Genomic DNA, 20,538 nt, shown 5'->3' with positions numbered 1-20,538 from the left:
GCAGTTAATTATATTTTTGGACTATTTTGAAGCCTACAATTAAAGTGTTAGAGAACATAAATGTGGCTCTTAGAAAACACAACTCATTAGAATTTCAGTTTATTTTCAAAATAAATTACAAATGTTTATATTTTACCAGGGAAATAGGCTCAGCTTCTTGTGGTAGACAGATTTATTAAAAACAAAATTAACACTTTACATGAAATCAATAACTAGCAAACACCACCTTCCTACTTTTATAGCACTCTTCAGTACTACCTGGTACTTAAAAACATAGATTTATATTAATGGCTTGGATTATTCCACTGCCCTGGATTCAAACAATCTATTGAAAACAACTGTATATTACAGCAGTGAAAAATACAAAACCCCAATGATTTTCAAATAAGGTGGAAGTGAGGGGCTTATTTCAATGAAAAGGCGTGTAGACTCAGTACATGGAATACATACTTTTACTTAAGTGTTTCGTAGGTTATACACACAAGGCAGCAACAACTTCCAATGCATGAGAATATTTAAGTCTAATTTTTTTCTCTCAATGCTTTCACTGCCTAAAGAAAATACACAGAGGGTACACAATTCCACTAAATTAACAATGGGGAGCTGTTTGACCTGCATTTGCTTCCATTTCAACTGTGGTCGCAATATAATTCCAGTTGTGACAATGGCTGGGGATAATTAGCACTACTCATTTATGCAGAAAAAAAAATTTAAAAAGAAAGAAAGAAAACATCAGAAGCGAGTAGATGGCATATCCTGGATGCGCGAGAGCATGGTGTTGCATGGAAATCTTCAGGCTTTGTTCTCAATCTGCCTCTTGTAATCTTTGTAAACAAAATCACTGTGATACCCTCTGGGATCATTAGAAGGATTTGCCATGGAGGGGGGGCTGGGATATGAGATTTGAACTGTCCTGGCTCCTGTCTCACTAGCAGCTGTGAGGCGTGTCCAGTTGAGGGCGGTGATGAGGCTCTAGCGGGAGGAGTTGGAGCTGGAACGACTGCGGTGGCGTCGGCGGCCCGGGGATCTGGAGCGAGAACGCCGCCGTACAGGAGACCTGCGGCGCGGGGAGCGAGACCTGCAATACAGAGGACAAAGTCAGGGACTTCAACATGGTTAAATCTTTAAACGTTTAGCAAATTAAACTCCAACATTAAGTCCAACACATCTAAGGGCAGACAAGGCTGGCTGACCTTCTCCTCATGCGTGGTGGGGTGCGGCGCCACATGGGGGGCGGGGGAGGCATCCTGCGCTGGGGGGTCAATCTGCGAGGGGGTGGCCTAGGCCGGGGTGTCAACACTGCGGACGCTGTGATCTCCTGACCATCTATCTGACCTAAAACAAACAAATCAGGTCCAGATCACAGCAAGAGTCACAAGCCAGAGAAATGCAGAACACATGAGCACTTCACACAATAGCAGCCACAGTATGTACCTTCAAATGCCTGGACTGAAAGAAGCCTCCATTATACCTCCCAGATTCTGATGCTTTTAATAACTTGAAACTTGCACTGAAGACAAGTTTCATCACTACAGTACAAGTGGTTATCTATATATAGAAGTCTATCAAATACAGGCACTTCCAGTATCTCTCTCCTCCAAGTCAACAGGCATAAATGCCCTCTGGGTGATAATTACTGGTTATAGTACACGACGGTGAACGTCATGAACACCAAGGTATACAAGCATGTATTGTATTTAACCCTGCTAATACTATACAGTCTTTAAATGCTTCCTGGTGTAATCAGGTATTATCCTGCATGTGGGCAGAGGAAGGTGGAAGGAGACAGCAAGGAAGCAACAGGAAGGTACCTCCATCCATGTGTTTGAGTGCCTTCTCTGCTTCATCTGCGGTCTCAAACTCAACATAGGCGTAACCCTTTGACAGGTTGGGATGGAGTCTATCTACGGGCATGTCGATCATCTTTATCTTCCCATAAGTGGCAAAAATCTCCATGATGTGCTCCTAAAACAATACAAGACAACATTCACCATTTACCAAACATTGATTATATTCATTCACTCAGGACGTAATACACAACTGAGGCACAAACTGAAGACAGTGTTATTGTGTCATTAACGCTCTTATTAAACAATCACACAAGACAAGCCTACGGTAATAACTGCACAAAAAGGTTGAGTGGGTTCTGCTAAAGACTAGCACCTTTCAGTAGCAATCACAGAATTCTCTTTCAAACTCGTGGATGTTTTCAACAGCACCTCCCCTTGCCTGACTCACCTTGGTGACGTTTCTTGTAAGCCGGCCGATGTGAACCTTGGAGGGCCTGGGGCTTGGACTCCTCCTCTTCCTCTCTTTCTCCTCTCTCTTCAGGGATTTGGACCTGCAGAAACAAAATCATTGTATTTAGGGAGCTGTACAGCGTGCACTTGTACATCAGAAAGCTTTTACTGGTACCTTAGAGCAACAGGACTACATGTTACCCATTTCTGCTTACTTGGATCGTGAGCGGCGGCGGTTGTCGTGGCGCCGGCGGCTGGGGGAGCCCGAGGTGCTGCTGGAGCTAGAGCTTCGCGAACTGCTGGAGGAGCCGGAGCGGCTGGACGCAGACGAGGAGCTTGAGCCACTGGAGGAGCCAGAGCTGGAACCTGAACTGGAACTGGAGCTGGAGCTGGAGCGAGACCTGGGGAACAAAGAAAGAGGCTGGGTGTAGACGGGTCTATAGGAGCACATAGCTTTATGGAAATGCATGACATTGTGCAGTGCAGTGAGGTTAAAAAATATATATATATATATATAAAAATGTTGTTAATATTATATGTGCTTTCTTGAGGAAACTAAATTATATATATATATATATATATATATATATATATATATATATATATACACACACACATATATATATATATATATATATATATATATATATATATATATATATATATATATATACATACACACACACACACACACACACACTCACACACAGAGCTCTCTCATGTGAGACCGAAACCTGGCTTCACGTTTCATTCATGAATCCAGGAAAATGGGTCAGTGTGCCAAAAAGCAGAAAACTAATTTATAAACCATTTTTTAAAAACATAACTACGAACTAATCCTAACTTTCCCACCACACATCATATTTGTTGTACAGCCAGAATCTGAGACTACGTACCTAAGTGCTGTGTTGGTACTCGTTCCCGTGACATGGCAAATCTTTTACAAAAATCGGGTTTTCTACAACTAAGCAACCAATAAGTCAAAAGGAAAGCGCTGAAATTAGTAAATCAAAGAAAGTAATTATGGAGACTAATATTTAGGGTAGAGGCTTCATTATGACAGTGAAAAAAGGGAACATTCTGCCTTGTTTGGCGTAAGTTTCCCAGACTTGCAGATAAAACAGCAGCTTTATTTGTTGTGAATTCAACATTTTGTTTATGCCATACCCAGTCTCACAGTAAGATGTCCATATATATACCCAGATACGCGATCGAATTGTCCAACTTATTTGGGATCCGATGCGTTCAGGTCAAAAATGCCATTCACAATCTTTCCAGGACTCGCTGGTATCACTCAGCAAGACTGCACTGACCTGGGAGAGGCTACACAACCGACAACGCTCCGAGAGGGATTGTTATTTTGTATTATGAATATTGTTTTAATTGTGTTTTTTACCAGGGATGGGAATTTTGAATAGTTTCCTATTTGAATACACAGTTTGCAACATTTTTGTGTATTCAATTACCCGAACTCTGGTCCATTACGCAACCAAGAATAAAAGGCAAATGCTTGTGCACAAGCAGACAGCATAACAGTGTAAGCCGGCAAAGTTTAGCCGGGTTCACAACGTGTACAAACAATGTCCAAGACTAGATTTCTTCGTTCAATTAAAGTTTTTCCTTTTATTTACTGAATTAAAATACAGAACTCAAAGAGCAGGTATTATCATTATTCAATTTTGTAGATGACTTCAGTCAATTTTGTGTCGTGTTATGGCTGGTGTGCACTCGGACAAAGACATTCTATATACCAAGATACTCGACTCAGTCTTCACGTTGCGCTAAGGGTTATGGGACAGAGAGCGTTCAGGAGAAATGTTTCTAACAAAAGTCAATCTAGCTGTCCCATATTTCGCTGTTAAATTCAAATGTTTGAAGTAAATTTCATTTTTGCCCAAGGTCTTGAAGAAAATGGCAACGTTTTTAAATTGACAGTACATAATTATGAAAAATGCTATTTTGTGAGCAGTCCCGTATTGTAGTGCACGCGCAGAAAGAGACACATCACAGCCAGTCAGCACAGATATTCTGCATTTGGCAAAGCATTTGGAAGGGTAAAGCTAAAGGTGATGAAAAATAACCACACAACATATAGATGGGGATACCTATTTCAATCACCTGTTTCATCCCAAGAGATAGTACTATTGTTGTGTATTGTTAATATTCTTTTAATGATATGTATTCCCAAGTTACACAAATGGTACATAATTAAATGTACATGTCTGTTTTATTTAAGAATATAATTGTTGAGATACTTGTGTTGGAATATTATTTCAAAATTGTGTAATGCAGCAAAAATATATTAAAAGGGTTCATGCGTGGCCAAAGGTTTCTCACTGATAATTTACCACGTCTCAGTCAAAACAGCAAGTTTCTCAGTAACTAAAAAGCTGATTATTATTATTAGTTTATTTAGCATATACCTTTAACCAGACTTACAGAGACTAGGGTGTGTGAACTATGCATCAGCTGCAGAATCACTTACAACAATCTCTCACCCAAGAGCACAAGGAGGTCACACTCTAGGTCACATAGTGAGTCAGTGAGTAAGCCAGGATTTGAACCAGAAACTTCCTGGTTACAAGCCCTTTCTTTAACAACCGGACCACACAGCCTCCATATTAACTCTACTGTTCAGGGATTGGTGCCAAACTATAGATAAAGGAAATTATTGATTTTTTTATTTTATTTTTTTTAAACCAATGATTTGCATCAAAGCGCACTGGGAAATTAAAGCCCATACATAATTTATTTACACTTATGCGTTCTCATACATAATTTATTTACACTTATGTGTGGGGGGAATTAATACTGTGTGTGTGGTGGTGTGGGGGGGGGGGGGTCCTTTTAAAATCCTGTCATACGTATTCACAGAGATTTAAGGGCTAAATAAATGTCAGTCGCCATCTGGAGTGTTCTGTATATTATGGATGTTTGCTTTTTACTGCCATCAGTAACTCCATCCACAGTAATTCGAAATGTTTTCATTTCAAATGGCGATGCATTGAATTTGTGCTTTTGCTGTACGACAATTTTGTTTGGCATAATTATTTATATACCATGGTTCTCTCGTCCGGTTCCCCAAAATACTTCCAAACGTGGGTTCGCTTCGTTCCTTTGTTTAGGAGATGCCATTTCATTAAATATATAACAAACGATGGAAAAAACGCCTGTCATTAACTTTACCACGTGGAATGGATACCATACCACGCCTACAACAGCATGATCAGAGTGCACCACTGAAGCTCCAGATCGACCGACAATAAAACCTGCACCAGTGTCAATCTTTCTGTTGGACCAATTAGAAAAACTACTTGGAAGCAATTGCCAAACCCCTTCCTTTTTATAATATCCACCCTTACTCTGGCTCCACACATTATTCAACATTTAACCACTTCTTTTGAGCTGATACATTTAAAATTCCCATCCTGTCAGTACACGACCATTTCAGTGATGAGGAATGATGAATATTCAAATAAGAGTGTCTGTCCTGAGATTAATGCTTCAGTCAGAGGTGTGAATATGGGCACGACCAGCTTATTAACCAATCAAAATGAGAATACACAAGAAGAGTATTGTCTTTAAACATCTACCTGCTGCTGCTCCCAGTTGAAGCACTGCGCCGCTTGCGTCCTTTTTCTCTGCCACGGTCCTTCTCCCCTCCCTCCTTCACCCCCACCTTCTCCTTCCCCCGCTCCTTCACCTTGTCGTCAGAGCGATCCTTTCGTTTTGTGGGTGATGGAGCCCTGTGCAAAAAAGAGAAAAAGGCAAAGTTACGGTGATGGTAAGGGGCTTACCTGAACATACAAGTGTTCAAATAATAAAGATTACAAAAGGTTTGCAGGAATGCACTGGGGTTGCCAACTACTACAGGAAATTAGTGCAATCATTGTGTTACAGCTGGTTACTTGGGTAAACAAATGATTACAACAGCAGAGACTTATAATTGTACTTAGCATCTAGTAAACAGAAAATTTTGAATAGCTGGATAACTAAGTTAGCAGGCAGCTTACTGGTTGAGAAACTGTTATACGAACCCTACTGTAATTTGGGCTTGTGGAAATAATGCAGAATCCAAATTAAGGCTCACATGGAGAGCTACTTAATACAGTGGTTCTCAAAAGTATTCACCTCCCTTGGACTTTTCCACATTTTGTTACAACATGGAATCAGAATGGATTTAATTAAGAGTTTTTGACACTGATCAACACAAAAAAAGTCCATAATGTCAAAGCGAAAAATAAAATCTACAAATTGTTCTAAATTAATTAAATGCAAACAGAAAATAATTGATTGCATAAGAATTCACCACCTTGAGTCAATATTTGGTAGAGGCAACTTTGGCAGCACCAGCTTTGCACATCTGGACACTGCAATTTTTGCCTATTCTTCTTTGCAAATTGCTCAGGCTCCATCAAGTTGGACGGGGACCTTTGGTGAACAGCAATTTTCAAATCTTTCCACATATTCTCAATTGGATTGAGGTCCGGGCTTTGACTGGGCCACTCCAAGACATTGACCTTTTTGTTTTTAAGCCACTCCAGTGTGGCTTTGGCTGTATGTTTGGGGTCATTGTCCTGCTGGAAGATTAATCTTCTCCCAAGTCCCAGGTCTCTTGTAGACTTCAGTAGGTTTTCCTCCAGGATTTCTCTGTACTTAGAGGGCAAAATGAATGCAGCAATCTTCACAAGCTTTCCAGGCCCTGATGCACAGAAGCATCCCCATGATGCTGCCACCACCATGCTTCACGGTAGGGATGGTGTTCTCAGGATGATGTGCAGTGTTAGGCTTGCGCCAAACACAGCGCTTCGCGTTGAGGCCAAAAAGCTCTATTTTCTCATCAGACCATAGAATCTTCTTCCACTTGGTCTCAGAGTCTCCACATGCCTTCTGGCAAACTCTAGCCGAGATTTGATGCGAGTCCCCCCCCCCCCAAACAATGGCTTTCTTTTTGCCACTCTCCCATAAAGGCCAGTTTTGTGAAGCACTTGGGCTATTGTTGCTGTATGCACAGTGTTTCCCAGCTCAGCCGTGCAAGACTGTAACTCCTTTAGAGTTGCCATAGGCCTCTTGGTGGCCTCCCTTCTCGCCCGGAGGCTCAGTTTTTGAGGGCGGCCTGTTCTTCAGATTCACAGTTGTGCCATATTCTCTCCATTTCTTAATAATGGACTTTACTGTGCTCCAGGGGATATTCAATGCCTTGGAAATGTTCTTATTTCCTACCCCTGATTGGTGCTTTTGAAGAACCTTATTCCAGATTTGCTTAGAATGTTCCTTCCCCTTCATGATGTAGTTTTTGTTGGGAAATGTACTAACCAACTGTGGGACCTCCCAGAGATGAGTGTTTTTAACCTCTTACGCCCCCCTGTCCTGAGTGTGGAACATGGTACTGCAATTACACATTATATTTAAAAAAACATCTAATATTATTACAAAAGCAAAACAGCAAAAAAAAAAAAAAAAAAAAAAAACTGATATCAAATATTCCTACCGTCAAACAGCGAAGGAATTTTTCGAATTCACCATTTCACCGCCGAGATATTCCCTTCGCAGTGTGTCTAGTACCTCACGGTTCAAAAACTACTCCGATCGACAGCTGTGCGTTTACTGCTCTGGCCTTACATGTATCTGTTGATGGTGAAATCTCCCGGATCACGTTGTAGGGGAGGTCACAAGCTGTCTAATCATACCTTGACTTTGTTTGTAGCCTAATCCATTGAAGAGTAATCGATGTTCGTATGTAAACAAGGCACATATTTGCAAGCGAGAGTGCAGCATTACGCACATAGGATCAAGGTTTCTTACCGTTTTCTGATCATTTTTCAAATTGTAAAATTTATAAAAACAAACGAAATGGCAAGCAGTGTTCCAAAGCATCCCAAAAGTTGTGGAGGAGATGGATAACAGTGAAAGTGAGGGCGAAAATTACCAACTTTCTGGGTTGGATAGCGCTGATTCGTGGTCTGTAAAGCAACATTTCAAGATGGATAGGATCCTCTTCAGGATTTGTAAGTATAATGGATCCACACTACATTTTTTATTACAACGAGTGATGTTACTCACCTAGAGAAGGTGTAGGTTTCTTAGCCTTTCAAGTTAAGCTGTCTGCCTGCCCCAACAATCACTCACTCTGTTCCTTTGTTTGCCACATGTCAATCAAAGTAAAGATGAAAGTAACTGAGGTGTTTTCAGTCTGGCAGCCTGATTTAGAGCAGCCAAGGTGTCTGCAATCTCATTATTATTATTATTATAGACATTTAGCAGACACCTTTATCCAATAATCAACATATGTTCACCTGTCAGCAGTGCTTGAATGAGTGTAACCACTTTATTTTGGAAAAAAAAAAAAATAATTATTTTGCTTCTTGACATTTACACACTTTCAACTAAGTAACAAAAATACAGTCAGGTACTGAAAATTCAAAGCTACAAAAAATTCAGTAGCTACACTCTCCTGCACAAACACACAGTTATGTGACAGCAATATGCCTGACAGTTGTGGCATATGAACATAGTATTTGTCATGCATACATTTCGGGCACCCCAAAGCTCTCCAAAAAGGCCACCTTTTGAATGAAATATTGGACAAAGAAGTAAAAAAGAGGATTACAAAATCTAATTCATGTAGCAATGTATAGCATGTGAGGTGCCAGAAGGTAACCTCCATTTTAGAACTTACTCAAGAAACTAGTGTATGACTGGCCATAAAGATTTACACAATATTCATTTTTGGAGAGGTTTGGGGACCCTTGGGCCTAGCTTTGTAAAAACACATGTAGACTTTGATCCATTTATTCAATCATTTTTACCCAGTGTAGTAGACATGTTGGGGAAGCACTGGAAAAAAAAACTGGCTCTTTTCATGTGCTACAAGGTGAAAAAATGACAACAGAATATAAACTAACGAAAAGTGTTTCTTGTTTTTTGTTTCTGGAGATATCCTTCCAGTGTGGTACTGAGTAAGACTTCTATCAAATCGGAAATCTAAAAATCTGTTTTAGTCCTAATGGCAAAGGGGTTACCTTGAATTCAAGCCCTGAACCATGCCTGTGCTGTCTATACTTTGGAAGATAATGTGATTTATTTAAGACCATAGCCCTCCAGGCAGAAATTGTCTGTGGGGGGGCTAGGGGTTTAACAGGTTAACCTGAAATCAAGTGAACCACTGTAATTGCACACAGGTGGACTCCACTCAACTAATTATGTGACTTCTAAAGACAGTTGGTTGCACCAGAGCTTATTTAGGTGTGTCATAGCAAAGGGGGTGAATACTTATGCATCAATTATTTTCTGTTTTCTATTTGTAATTCATTTAGAACAATTTGTAGATTTTATGTTTCATTTTGACATTATGGACTTTGTGTTGATCAGTGGCAAAAACTCCTAATTAAATCCATTCTGATTCCATGTTGTAACACAACAACATGTGGAAAAGTCCATAGGGGTGAATATTTTTGAGAGCTACTGTACCTCTGTCAGATACAATGACGTCTACTGGAAGTTATTTACTTTTTTTTTTAATACTGTGAAACAACTTCTTCCAATTAACCCTTACTTGTAGTAACACCGCTTTTGTATTAAACTGTTAACCTATCACTCGGAGACTTAATATTGGGCCTGACTATAACTAAATGGGCCTTACGTTTTATTTTTAGGTTGCTTTTTCCATGAAAACCAAGACACAAATAAATACGCAAGTCCAGACAATCCCGGACGCGTATTAATAAATCAACACTACTTATACAGCGCCTCTCATACAAACTGTATATCAAAGCGCTGCACAGGACAAGACAGAAGAAAATCGAAATACAATTCGTGTGTATAAAAATTAAAGAAAAGCATAGTTTAGAATTCAGTTTTTAAAAGCTAATAAAAAAATACGAAAATAAAGATCTGTAGGTTGCGATATTTCCTAAAAAAAATAAATCCATAAAAACGTACGTACGTACAAACTGTAGCCTACATCGGCGGACACAACCCACTAATTAAAGAAACAAATAATCCATTAGTGCGTGTCAGAAAAGATGATTTAGCCCATCAGGTTAATAATCGTAACACCAAGCCCATTTGTATTGCTATTATTGTCTTCATTCATCAAAAGGGCTTCGACTAACCGCAAAATCAAACAGAAACGCAACCCCAGCAACTATCAGGTCCCTTTTACTGGTACAAACCACCTGCGATTTATTTTATCCCTGTAACACAAAGGATGGACACAGATTGTACTTGACATAATAAAAACAAACTTACATCTTTGCTCAACTGACCAAACGTCCTGCAATCCTCAGCAGACGCTGACTGATGATGACATACAAGCCTCTGACGACAGAATTAATGGAGTGCAAGATAATTTCTTTCGCTATAGCGCCACACAGCGCCCCCTGGCTCCGCCGCCCAGATTAATATTTAGATTCTATATATTTTTTATTCAAATTCTACAGTAAAATGTGGCCAATTAATGCACAAATGTAGAGTAACGGATTATGATTAAGTATACCGAAAATATACTAATTCTAACTAAAACTAAATAACCACTTACATTAATTTCACTACATAAATATTAGATATTTTATTGAAACCATACTCCAAATTAAATTATCTTAAACTGTATTTTTGCAAGAGAATTGGGATATTGCTTACGCTGTACTGGTAAATTCATTTAATACAAGTCATTTCAATTTTAAATTGATGCCATAGCTCTCTTCATACTATATGCACTATTGGCTTGCTCTTAACGACAAGTCTCTCTCTCTCTCTCTCTCTCTCAATATTTCCAACAAGGAGAACAAAAGGGTTAACGATAGCCTTCTTTCCGCATCCTTCGTGCTGTTGTCTTTCGTTCCCAGAAGCACTTGCTACCACGACAACACAAGAACACAGGGAAGGTACTGAAATATAAATTATTTATGTTGGTTATTTTAAACTTGTTACATGTCATGCATGCTGCTCAGCATGTAACGTAGCCTTATCCGTCATCAAAACATGCTGTGTTCTGTATAATAATGCGCCGTCGATGTAAAATGTTTATACTGTTAGTCGTTAGAAAGAGTCAGTGCGCTGCCGGTGTACAAGTTATATTTTGCCCCCACCCCCAAGGGAACATAAAGCAGGCCACTTAAGCATTTTACGTGGATTAAATAATTAGATATAATTTCAGTTCGCAATCGGCAGTTCCCAAGTTTTACCAGTAATCCACGCCGTTGTGAATGGTGCTGTGCACGGGACCTGTTTTAGTAGATTCTTGTATTTTGTCAGCTAAAACCCTAAGATTATATACACGTGTAATATGGTTACGACATCTCACATGTAGAACTGGACCCCGACATATTCTACCATTTCAAGGAAAGCAAGTATATAGGGATGGGAGTTTGTTGCTGGATAATTTCACTCAAACTACTTTCTCAGAGCCAGCGGCCAATATATACTGTAGACAGAAAAATTAGACGTTGTACCTACACAGCGACGATTATTTTACATAAGGTAGGTGATGTTACATTTTGTTGTTTGATTTGTTTTTCCTCCCTAGGTAGTCTGGAGACAGTGCATTCAACCTGGGGAATGTGAAGTACAGCATTCATTTAAGTGCATCTCCAACTGATACCCCTTTGAGAGAACGGTAGCAGCTGTAGTGTGCTGGGGCCTGACAACCCACAACTAAACCACAGGGTCATGGGGCGCCTGGACGAGCCAGCCAAGAAGAGGATCGTGGAACTGCGGCGAGCAGGCCTGAGCTTCCGCAGAATCAAGACCGTCCTGGAACTGGACAACATCAAAGTGTCTGCACAGACCATCTACCTGTTCCTCAAGAAGAATAAGAAGATCAAGCTAGAGCAGGAGGAACGGGGTCTGGGGGCCTCCCCTACGCAGAGTGGGGTGGCAGTGAGAGGCAGCGGCTGGGCAGACCAGCAGCTATGGAGCCTCATGCAGGACAGGTCCACTGCAGGGTACCCCAGGACCACTGGACAGCAGGGTCCAAGCCAGGCCCGGGGACAAGGCTCTGTGCAGGGGACGGGCCCCACTGGGACCCCCTCTGGTTCTGGGAGCCCCAGTACAGCTGGAGACAGTGGTGGCAGCAGCAGGAAGGGGGTGGCACAGGAGAGGAAGGAGGAGGAAATAAAGATTGTGAGTGTGACCTCGCTTTCTGAGACCTCGGGGCGCCTCGGATTCCAGAAGAGAGAGGGAGTGTCTGGGGCTGTGAACAAAGGGAGCTTTCCTCTAAATCCAGGTAGGGACTTGGTTCATTTTTAGTTAGTTTTCCTTATACTTAAAATAATAAACACAAATTTAAAGGATCAATCAGTCAAGCTGTATTTTTCACAGTAAAAAAATGGCTTATTTCACAGTCTTAAAATAGGTATTTAATGATTAAACATAATATGCATTATAGCAGGAAAAAATAGCATTGTCACATTTAAAATAATTTTCTCTACAGTTATTCTACAACAAATGTTTAAATACTTACCTGAACAACAGTAAATGGTAAAATGCAGAATATTTCATTTAAGCCATGGAACACAGAGCTACTTTGTGGCTTGGAACTTGGTTTCAGGAGACTAGGTTCAGGGCACTGCATGGCACACCAAGGGTTTGATACAGCAAAGTTGCCTCAAACTAGGTCTCCTGGATTCCTGGAACCAGGTTTTAAGCCACTGTTCCTGAAAACGTGGCTTTGTTTTCCCTCAGCTTTATGGCCACTTTTTAAAGACATTCTATTTTCAACATCAGAAAATTATCAAACAATAAAAATAAAAACACATAAATAAAAATAACAGACAGATAAAATGTTCCCTCCTTGTACTGGACAGAGTGACCTTTAGCACAAATATTTTGGATCCTTGATGCACCTGATGTCTTTTTCATTGAAGACATTTTAAAGAAAGTGTTCAGTAATTTACTGGAAGCAAGCTAAACCGTCTGCTAGGTTCCTAAATGTGATTGTGACTGGGCAAATGTTTGCTGTATGCATACTTGCAGTATTCTTTCAGAAACTGGAATTTTCACAGGGAACTATATATTTTATTACATGGGAATGGGTAGATTTCACAGAAATTGTGCAATCTGTGATAACCAGGAAAACAGAATCTAGCCTTATCAACGTACTCCACGAAGTACTCATCCAGCCCTCCTGTTTTTTTTTTTTTTTACATTTCACTGTTTTCTGACTACATTTAACCTGCTTTCGGACAACATCTTAACTAGTTTCTGACTACATCCTAATTTAAGAGTATACTGTATAAAAAATAAACCATACCACATTGACTGAACTGTGCCTCTCTGCACAAAGTTGTAACAAAATCACATTGCATATAAAGAAGTTTTGTTTTGTGTGGTTGTAGTTTGGTTTGATAAGATAACTATTTGTTGTGGATATTATTCTCTTCTGAGTTTCTGTATCAATAGCCAGGGTGAGTGCTGATTGTGCATAGTTTGCTAAGGGCTACAGTAGAATCACCAAGGAGCAGTCAGATTTTTACAGAAACCTGGGTTTATGCTTTTCTTTCTCTCCTATTTATTGGATTTTGCATTATTACATTTTTAATGTTTTTGTTTTTTTCAAAATTGTTTTCTAATTTTAAATTACTCATCCAACTGGCTCCTAAATATCTTACAGGTTTGATATCTGAGTATATACCAATGCACAGTGGTCTATTCAGATGATCATGTTGTTGGTGAATCTAAATACCACCAACTTTTAAATCACTCAATAGGAACTTTCTGGCATGTTACATATTTTTACCTGTTTTACAGTGCTTTTGTTTAAAACAGGTGTACTACACAAAATAATCTCATTGCATTGCATTGTGTTGTATTGCACATCTCACACATTCTGTGTGTGTGTTCAGCTCCACAGAGAGGCCCCCAGGCTACTGGCAGTGTTCCACAGCTCCAGGGACCCAGCTCAGGGAATGCGCTGCCTGCCAATTCCATTTCCAAAGCAGTCCTGGCAGCCACCAACCGGAGACGAGTCCTCTTCACCCAGCCCAGGAACCCCACCCTCATCGCCCGCAAGAGGCTGGTCGAGAAGGCCATCCTTCACAAGATGAAGGTAGAGTTACATATTTTGCACAACTACTGCAAAAAGGTTATTGATATTGTGATAAAGCAGCCCCTGTACTCTGTTTACTGCTTGTCACAAAACTCAGTCTTTCCCTTGAAGAATAAAACTCCAGACACTTTAAATTAATTTAAAACACTGTTGCACACAGGTTTTTCACAGGTTATACAAAACAATCCTAACCTGTTCTTTAGAGCACTGTCTTCTACTTAATTTGACCAAGTCTAGTCAACAAAATTCCCGTACTAATGGGGACAGACAAATACTTTTTCCGCCTGGTCAAATCAAAAGTTTATTTTCTGATTGGTTCCAATACTTCACAATATTTACCTAATAACTCTGCACAAAGCTTCTCGCTTCAATCACTCCTCTGCTTATACTAAAAACCTGCTGGTTTTTAAATGAAGAGATTACCTAGGTGAGTGATTGAGACCCTTATAGCTGTCTCAATTACACATAGGTTTTTGGAGAAAAATGTTCTGTCAGTTTGGCTTCATAAGATACATCCCTGACTCCCAAGGTCGTGAAGACTCTAGATATCTGTTTGGGATGTGCATTCCATCCCAATATCTGAAAAAAATCCTGCCCAGCAAAAAGTTTTATGTATTCAGAGTGGCTAAAATGGTTCCAAATGCGACTAAAAATGTTTTTTGGCAACTGTCGTTTTGGGCTTAGGAGTCGATGACTCTTTAAAAACATGTGTCAGTATTTCTCAGTGCACTATGACGTCGGTCTGTAACTAAATCAATACAGAAATGTTGTGTTAACACCAGCAAAAAATGAAATACAGTAACCCCAGCAGGAGGGATGGTGACCAAACCTGTGCGAGTACTGTTGTTATAATGTACCTTATTGAACAGTTGCTTTAAAGAAATGTAGAGTAAGAACAATGAAAGTCCAGACAAAAATAAAAATGAACTAAGGGTTGTGTGTTGCACTTGTGCCATTAATAATATACCTGAAAACTTTAAAGAAAGAAAATAATTATAATAATAATTTGAAACGCAGCAAAAATGTTAAGAATTAAAAAAAGGAAGTGAAAAGGTTACCGTACCAAGCTGAAAAAAGTTTTCTTTATGAACTCCAATAAATCAGTTGTTGTCTTTCAACAGTCAAATTGTAGTTGCATCTTCTTTAGCAGCCACATCTATCCCAGGTAGAATGGGTTCTGGTATTGTTACCATCAGGAGTGTGACAGTGATTTAATTGCGCAGCAGCTTCCCTAGTTAGCTGCTGAGCTGTAAATGTGAGTTTTGTACTAAGGCAGGGTCAGCTGTTGCAGGGAAAAAGGAGCTTACTTTTCGAACTGACCATTTGAAGAACGGTGAAAGCAGAAAGCATAGAAACACTCAGGACTGTAGTTAGGATGTGTACGCTTAACCTGACACCACAGTAGCCAGACTAATGTGCTACTGAAGTAACTGCTGAGAGAAAAAAATAAAACATTTAGGGAATTAAACATGAAATTGAGTGCAGGTTACTTGATTGCAGTAGAAAACCTGCATGTCACTGCTAATGAAAAAGAATGGTTTGGAAATATCTCAGATCTAGACAATGTGCTTGCAACATATCTAAAATAAACATGCTGTTTTCATTGTAGTCATCAGCTGCATAGATTAACAGATTCAGCAGAATAAGGTAATATACTAATAGACTATGAGTACAAACTAAGTTGCTGTTTTAGTATGACTTTAGTATCATAACAAGTTGTTGTTGACTCCTAAAATAAAATGTTTGTCTGAATCCCTGCTGATATTAATGTTTCTTTTATGCAAGAAAATAAGATGGCTAAAATAACGCTATGTGAAAAGCCGTTCATATTAAATATGCTGTTTGCATTGTCCTGGTTTACCAGCCGTGCATGTCCACAGTCAAAACCCTGTGGTCTCATGTTGCAGGTGAAGGAGACAGGCAGTCAGAACAGCCAGCACATGGGTCAGCCTTCCAGGAGGGGGCAGTGTTATATTGAGAGTGCTCCCCCCAACCTCCCCCCAGGATTCTCTGTCTCTTCAGGGAGCTTCAGTTCAGCGGTAGGTAACAGCCCCCTGGCCACGCCTCCACAAGAGCAACTAGTAGAAATAAATACAAAGCAGACATGTTTTGATTTGGTATTTTTCGAAATCATGATTTTATTTTGTTTAAAGCCTGAAGTGAGTGAACTGGTGGCAATATTATCTTGTCTTGTTCCAAGATTCGACCACCATTTCCACCTGCTGTTTGCAATCCAGTCTGCAGTCTGCAAAGTCAAAGATTGCCTCTACGTATCATGTTTAAAATAATTGCTATTTTATTAATTTCTTCATCTATCTCCCGTAAGAGCCTTCTGTCTGGCCTGTCGGATGCCAGCTTTTTTTAATTACTTTTTGCGGGAGAAAGTGATTCTAAGCGGGTTGTCTATTTGTGGAAGGTTTTAGCAAAACGCTGTGGGTTGTTTTTTTTAACATGAAATCTCTGCCGTGATTGACACAACATGATTAATAACAAATCCAATCAGAGTTGGCGTAAGACACACACACGGCCCCCAGCCCCACCCCCTGCTCTGTCAAGTATCCACCAATAGGACTGTTGCTGTTCTTCCAGGGGAAATTAGACAAAGTTATTTTTAAGTGATGAACAGAAACCCCTCGGATCCTTCAAAGTAACGATGCCTAAGTCTTGGGCAAAATATATTCAAATAAACAAATCTTTCCTGGGAATGAGAAGCAGTTTTTAAGGGGGAGTCTATTGTTGGAGCTCGAATGCACACATTCAATAGATCTGACAAGAGCAGCTGGCGGTTCATTGGCTACTACCTTAATACTGTACTGACACATGCCAGCTGCAGCCTTGATTAATCTATCTCATTACAATACAACAAAAATAATACATTTTAAAAGAGATTTGTTTAAACCTTATTTAAAATATTAGTATCAGAAGATACGGCCAGTTGATCATTTTGGCCCTTTTGACTATTTATGTGAGACTGCAGTGTTACACTGTCTATAATATGCACGACTTGCAGTGTGTTAATTTTCCTTTGTCCAGTTTACCTACATTTTTTATAGGAAAACCTAACGAAATATTTTATTACATAACGTAAAAGTGCCTTTAAACAAATTTAACTTTGTTTCAATACATGCAAGCAGTTATATTATGAGCAGATTAAAAGCACTGTTGTTATAAGATGTTAGTGAGACCAGACCACCCTATAAAATGTATACTGTAATAATAGTAACATCATTTTAATTTGAGGTTTTAATGTGAAACAACCACATATGCTTTAGTTTCTCATTAAATGCTGAATGAAGAATGTTAAAACAAGAGTGCAACATTTTAATAAGTGACTAGTCTTTATTAATGTTATACAATTATACAATTACAAATAGTGATTGTAATAGTGTGTCCTGCATTTATTGTTTTTTAAATTATAGATTCAATCGCTTTTTAAATTGTTGCACCCTCGATTGCATGCAGTTTCTTCGTTCTGCACGCACCAAAACACATTAAAACAATTTTACTATTGGTTCTAAATCTCTAGCAGGGATCAGTCAAATTCTTAAAGGGAAGAAAACATGAGGACCCCCCCCCCCCCCCCCCCCCCACACACACACAGAAAAACAGCAATCGTAAATATAATAATAATGTTCAAGTTATATTAATAATGTTCAAGTTATATTAAATAACCCTTAAAAAGGAAATATGTAATATATAAGAATGCTACTTGTTAACAGTCAATAAAAAAATTACTCTTTAAAATGTAGCATGATTAAGAGTAACTCCCTTATAAATGGCTTATTTTCATATAAAAAAATACAAAGCTTTTTATTGATGCTGTGATTTTTCAGTTTCCATTGTAGTTGAAAATAAGTAGTTTTAATATAACTTTTTTTTATTATTTGTATTACTATTATTTTTATAATTCATTGTATGTTTTTTTTAAACATAGTTTTTGGCCCTCCCACCCTCCCAGGTAACCGTGACAGGAGTGCAAAACAGCCCTCTTGTTTACAGCACCCCCCAGCAGCGTCTCCAGGGGTCCATTTCTTCCAGTGTCAGCCGTGGCCCCACTGTGAGCACCGCATCACCTGCCTCCATGATGAGAGGAGCCAGCGTCCAGAGCAGCAAAGGTCCAGGCCAGGCCCAGAGCACCCAGGCCCAGCCCAGTAGCAACCCCAGCACAGACTCCAGCCACCTTGTCAAACGGACTACTGCTCTCCCTGCCAGTGCAAGAGCCAACCTCACACCCTGCATGGACACCAGCACAGGGCCTTGTGGTGGCAGTGCGGTCCTGGAGCTACTGGGGAATCTGAACTCCCAGCTGAGGACACTAAGCAACGTCGTCCTGCTATTGACTGAGCAACAGGGCCGGCTGGAGAGAGAACAGGCGCAGCAAACCCAGGTGCAGAGGCAGATCCTGAGCACCCTGCAGGGAATGGCTACCAGCCTCAGACCAGCACCTCCCAGCCCTGCCCCCTGCACAGAGAGCCCCGCTCCTGGACAGGCACCGTATACGCCCATTACTACAGACCCCTCTCACACCAAGCCAGTCGGCGCCCCCTCAGGGTACTACAACATCACCGACCATGCCTCCAGACAATATGAGCCAATCAGCTGCAGCTCCACCCAACCCGGCCACCTTCAATACAAACCACTGAGCTTAAACGCCACCCCTCACGAGCATAACCACTACCAGAGCTCAGACTCCACTTCTCTCAGCCAAATATGCTTCCCCCCAGTCAGTATGGCTTTGTCCCCTCCAGACCACACACACTTCTCTCCCACCAGCCCGGACCCCGCCCCGCCCCCAGACCCCGACACTCAGTTTAACATCTTTAAAGTTGAGCTATTTTGATGGAACCTATAGGAATCTATGTATTTAGGTTTTGTATTCTTTAATTAAACATTAGAGCCATGATGTATGCACTTGTCACTGGCACTGAGAAGAAGTCCAAGCTGTCAGTAAAGGATTCAGGCTTTTAGCTCTTTGATTGGAAATGACCACAGTGTCTTAGAAACATTGGGCTGGAAATCCTTTTCGTGATATTTCAATATGCTGTACTTAAAAAAAAAAAAGAAAAAAAAAGAAAAAGCATCTCAGACTATAAAACATGTAGCCTACCTTTCGTTGTCATTAAATCAGCATCCTCAGTGATGGCTTATTTTCCGATTAGTCTTTGCCTCACTGAATCCTGTTGATTCTGTGTTTCAGGACCCTGGCCTGCATATTCACCTGTGCCAATAATGCAAAAACATTGACATTTTATTATTTCAACCAGGACCTTAACGTTCATTATCCCCCTGGAGGGATACATTTCCCAGGTGACTGGATCATAATGGCAGAGACGACTGCACATATTCACATATGTATTTACAGTAAACTCTATCCGTTCTGAACTCGCAGACCAGAAAAAGTAGGTAGTAACCTCAGTTCTCATTCAAAGGAATTTCAATGTTAGACTTCAAACAACAATACAGTAGTATACACTGTAATCATGTGCTGTAAAGCAAATGCAAGGATTCTTCAGTTTCTGGACTGAAAAGGCTAACAGTGTTTCTGAGTCTGTCATTCACATTATCCAGATCTCTGTTTCTGTTTTTTTTTTTTTTTTTTTTTCCCCCAAATGTGTTTGTAAAATTTGTCAAATGAGAGTTGACTGTATCACAATATTTAGTTGTATCTTGAGAAGCATTCATCCAGTTTTGATGTAAGGGCATTACCTAGAAAAGGTTCTTAAAGGAACCTGAATCTAGGTTATGGTAAAACACTCATGAAAGAGTTATATGATTGGTTGGCCTGATGAAGTGTGAAAGCATCATTATTTAACTTGGACTAACCTATAGATCCAACCGGCTGCTTGAGCCAGCCAGGCTCTTTGAGTTGGTAACTGGGTCTGATCTTTATACATTGCCTCAATCTATCTAGTATTATCAGCCCCTCTTTGCTCACCAGTGGAGGCTCCTTGGAGGAGGCAAGGAGGGCAGAGCCTCCTCAACTTTTCAAAGGAAAATATATATATATATATATATATATATATATATATATATATATATATATATATATATATATATATATATATATATATATAGTTGTGTTGCATTATAATATAATAATGTTCAGTCAAATACAATTATTGGCTAAAATTTAAGAACAAAATTATTTTAACCTAAACTGTAGATTCAACATTCCTAAATGAACAGCAGTTCTGGCTGCTGAGAGACACATGCTTACAGTGTTAGCAGTGGCAGGTGGTGTTCTGGTCCAAA

At 39.9% G+C, this 20,538-nt stretch overlaps 2 protein-coding genes across 2 annotated transcripts; one reads left to right on the top strand and one right to left on the bottom strand.

Moving 5' to 3' along the window:
- Window positions 1-83: 83 nt before the first annotated feature.
- On the bottom strand, window positions 84-10,566 carry LOC121300966 (RNA-binding protein with serine-rich domain 1-like). The gene is made up of 7 exons (XM_041230002.1): window positions 10,491-10,566; window positions 5,834-5,986; window positions 2,456-2,641; window positions 2,239-2,341; window positions 1,812-1,965; window positions 1,194-1,335; window positions 84-1,078 (listed from the first exon to the last, which is right to left on the bottom strand). Coding segments are annotated over exons 1-7 (846 nt in total). The 5' UTR covers window positions 10,493-10,566; the 3' UTR covers window positions 84-972.
- Window positions 10,567-11,028: 462 nt separating this feature from the next.
- LOC121301055 lies at window positions 11,029-20,294 on the top strand. Its single transcript, XM_041230155.1, has 5 exons — window positions 11,029-11,125; window positions 11,767-12,465; window positions 14,084-14,286; window positions 16,194-16,325; window positions 18,245-20,294. The coding sequence occupies exons 2-5, from the start codon at window positions 11,910-11,912 to the stop codon at window positions 19,124-19,126; spliced, it is 1,773 nt and encodes a 590-aa protein (XP_041086089.1). The 5' UTR covers window positions 11,029-11,125; window positions 11,767-11,909; the 3' UTR covers window positions 19,127-20,294.
- The last annotated feature ends 244 nt before the right edge of the window (window positions 20,295-20,538 follow it).

The sequence above is a fragment of the Polyodon spathula genome, chromosome 26, assembly GCF_017654505.1.
Source record: "Polyodon spathula isolate WHYD16114869_AA chromosome 26, ASM1765450v1, whole genome shotgun sequence".
NCBI lineage: Eukaryota > Metazoa > Chordata > Actinopteri > Acipenseriformes > Polyodontidae > Polyodon > Polyodon spathula.
The sequence above is the reverse complement of the archived record's forward strand: the minus strand, read 5'-3'. Positions and strand labels throughout refer to the sequence as shown.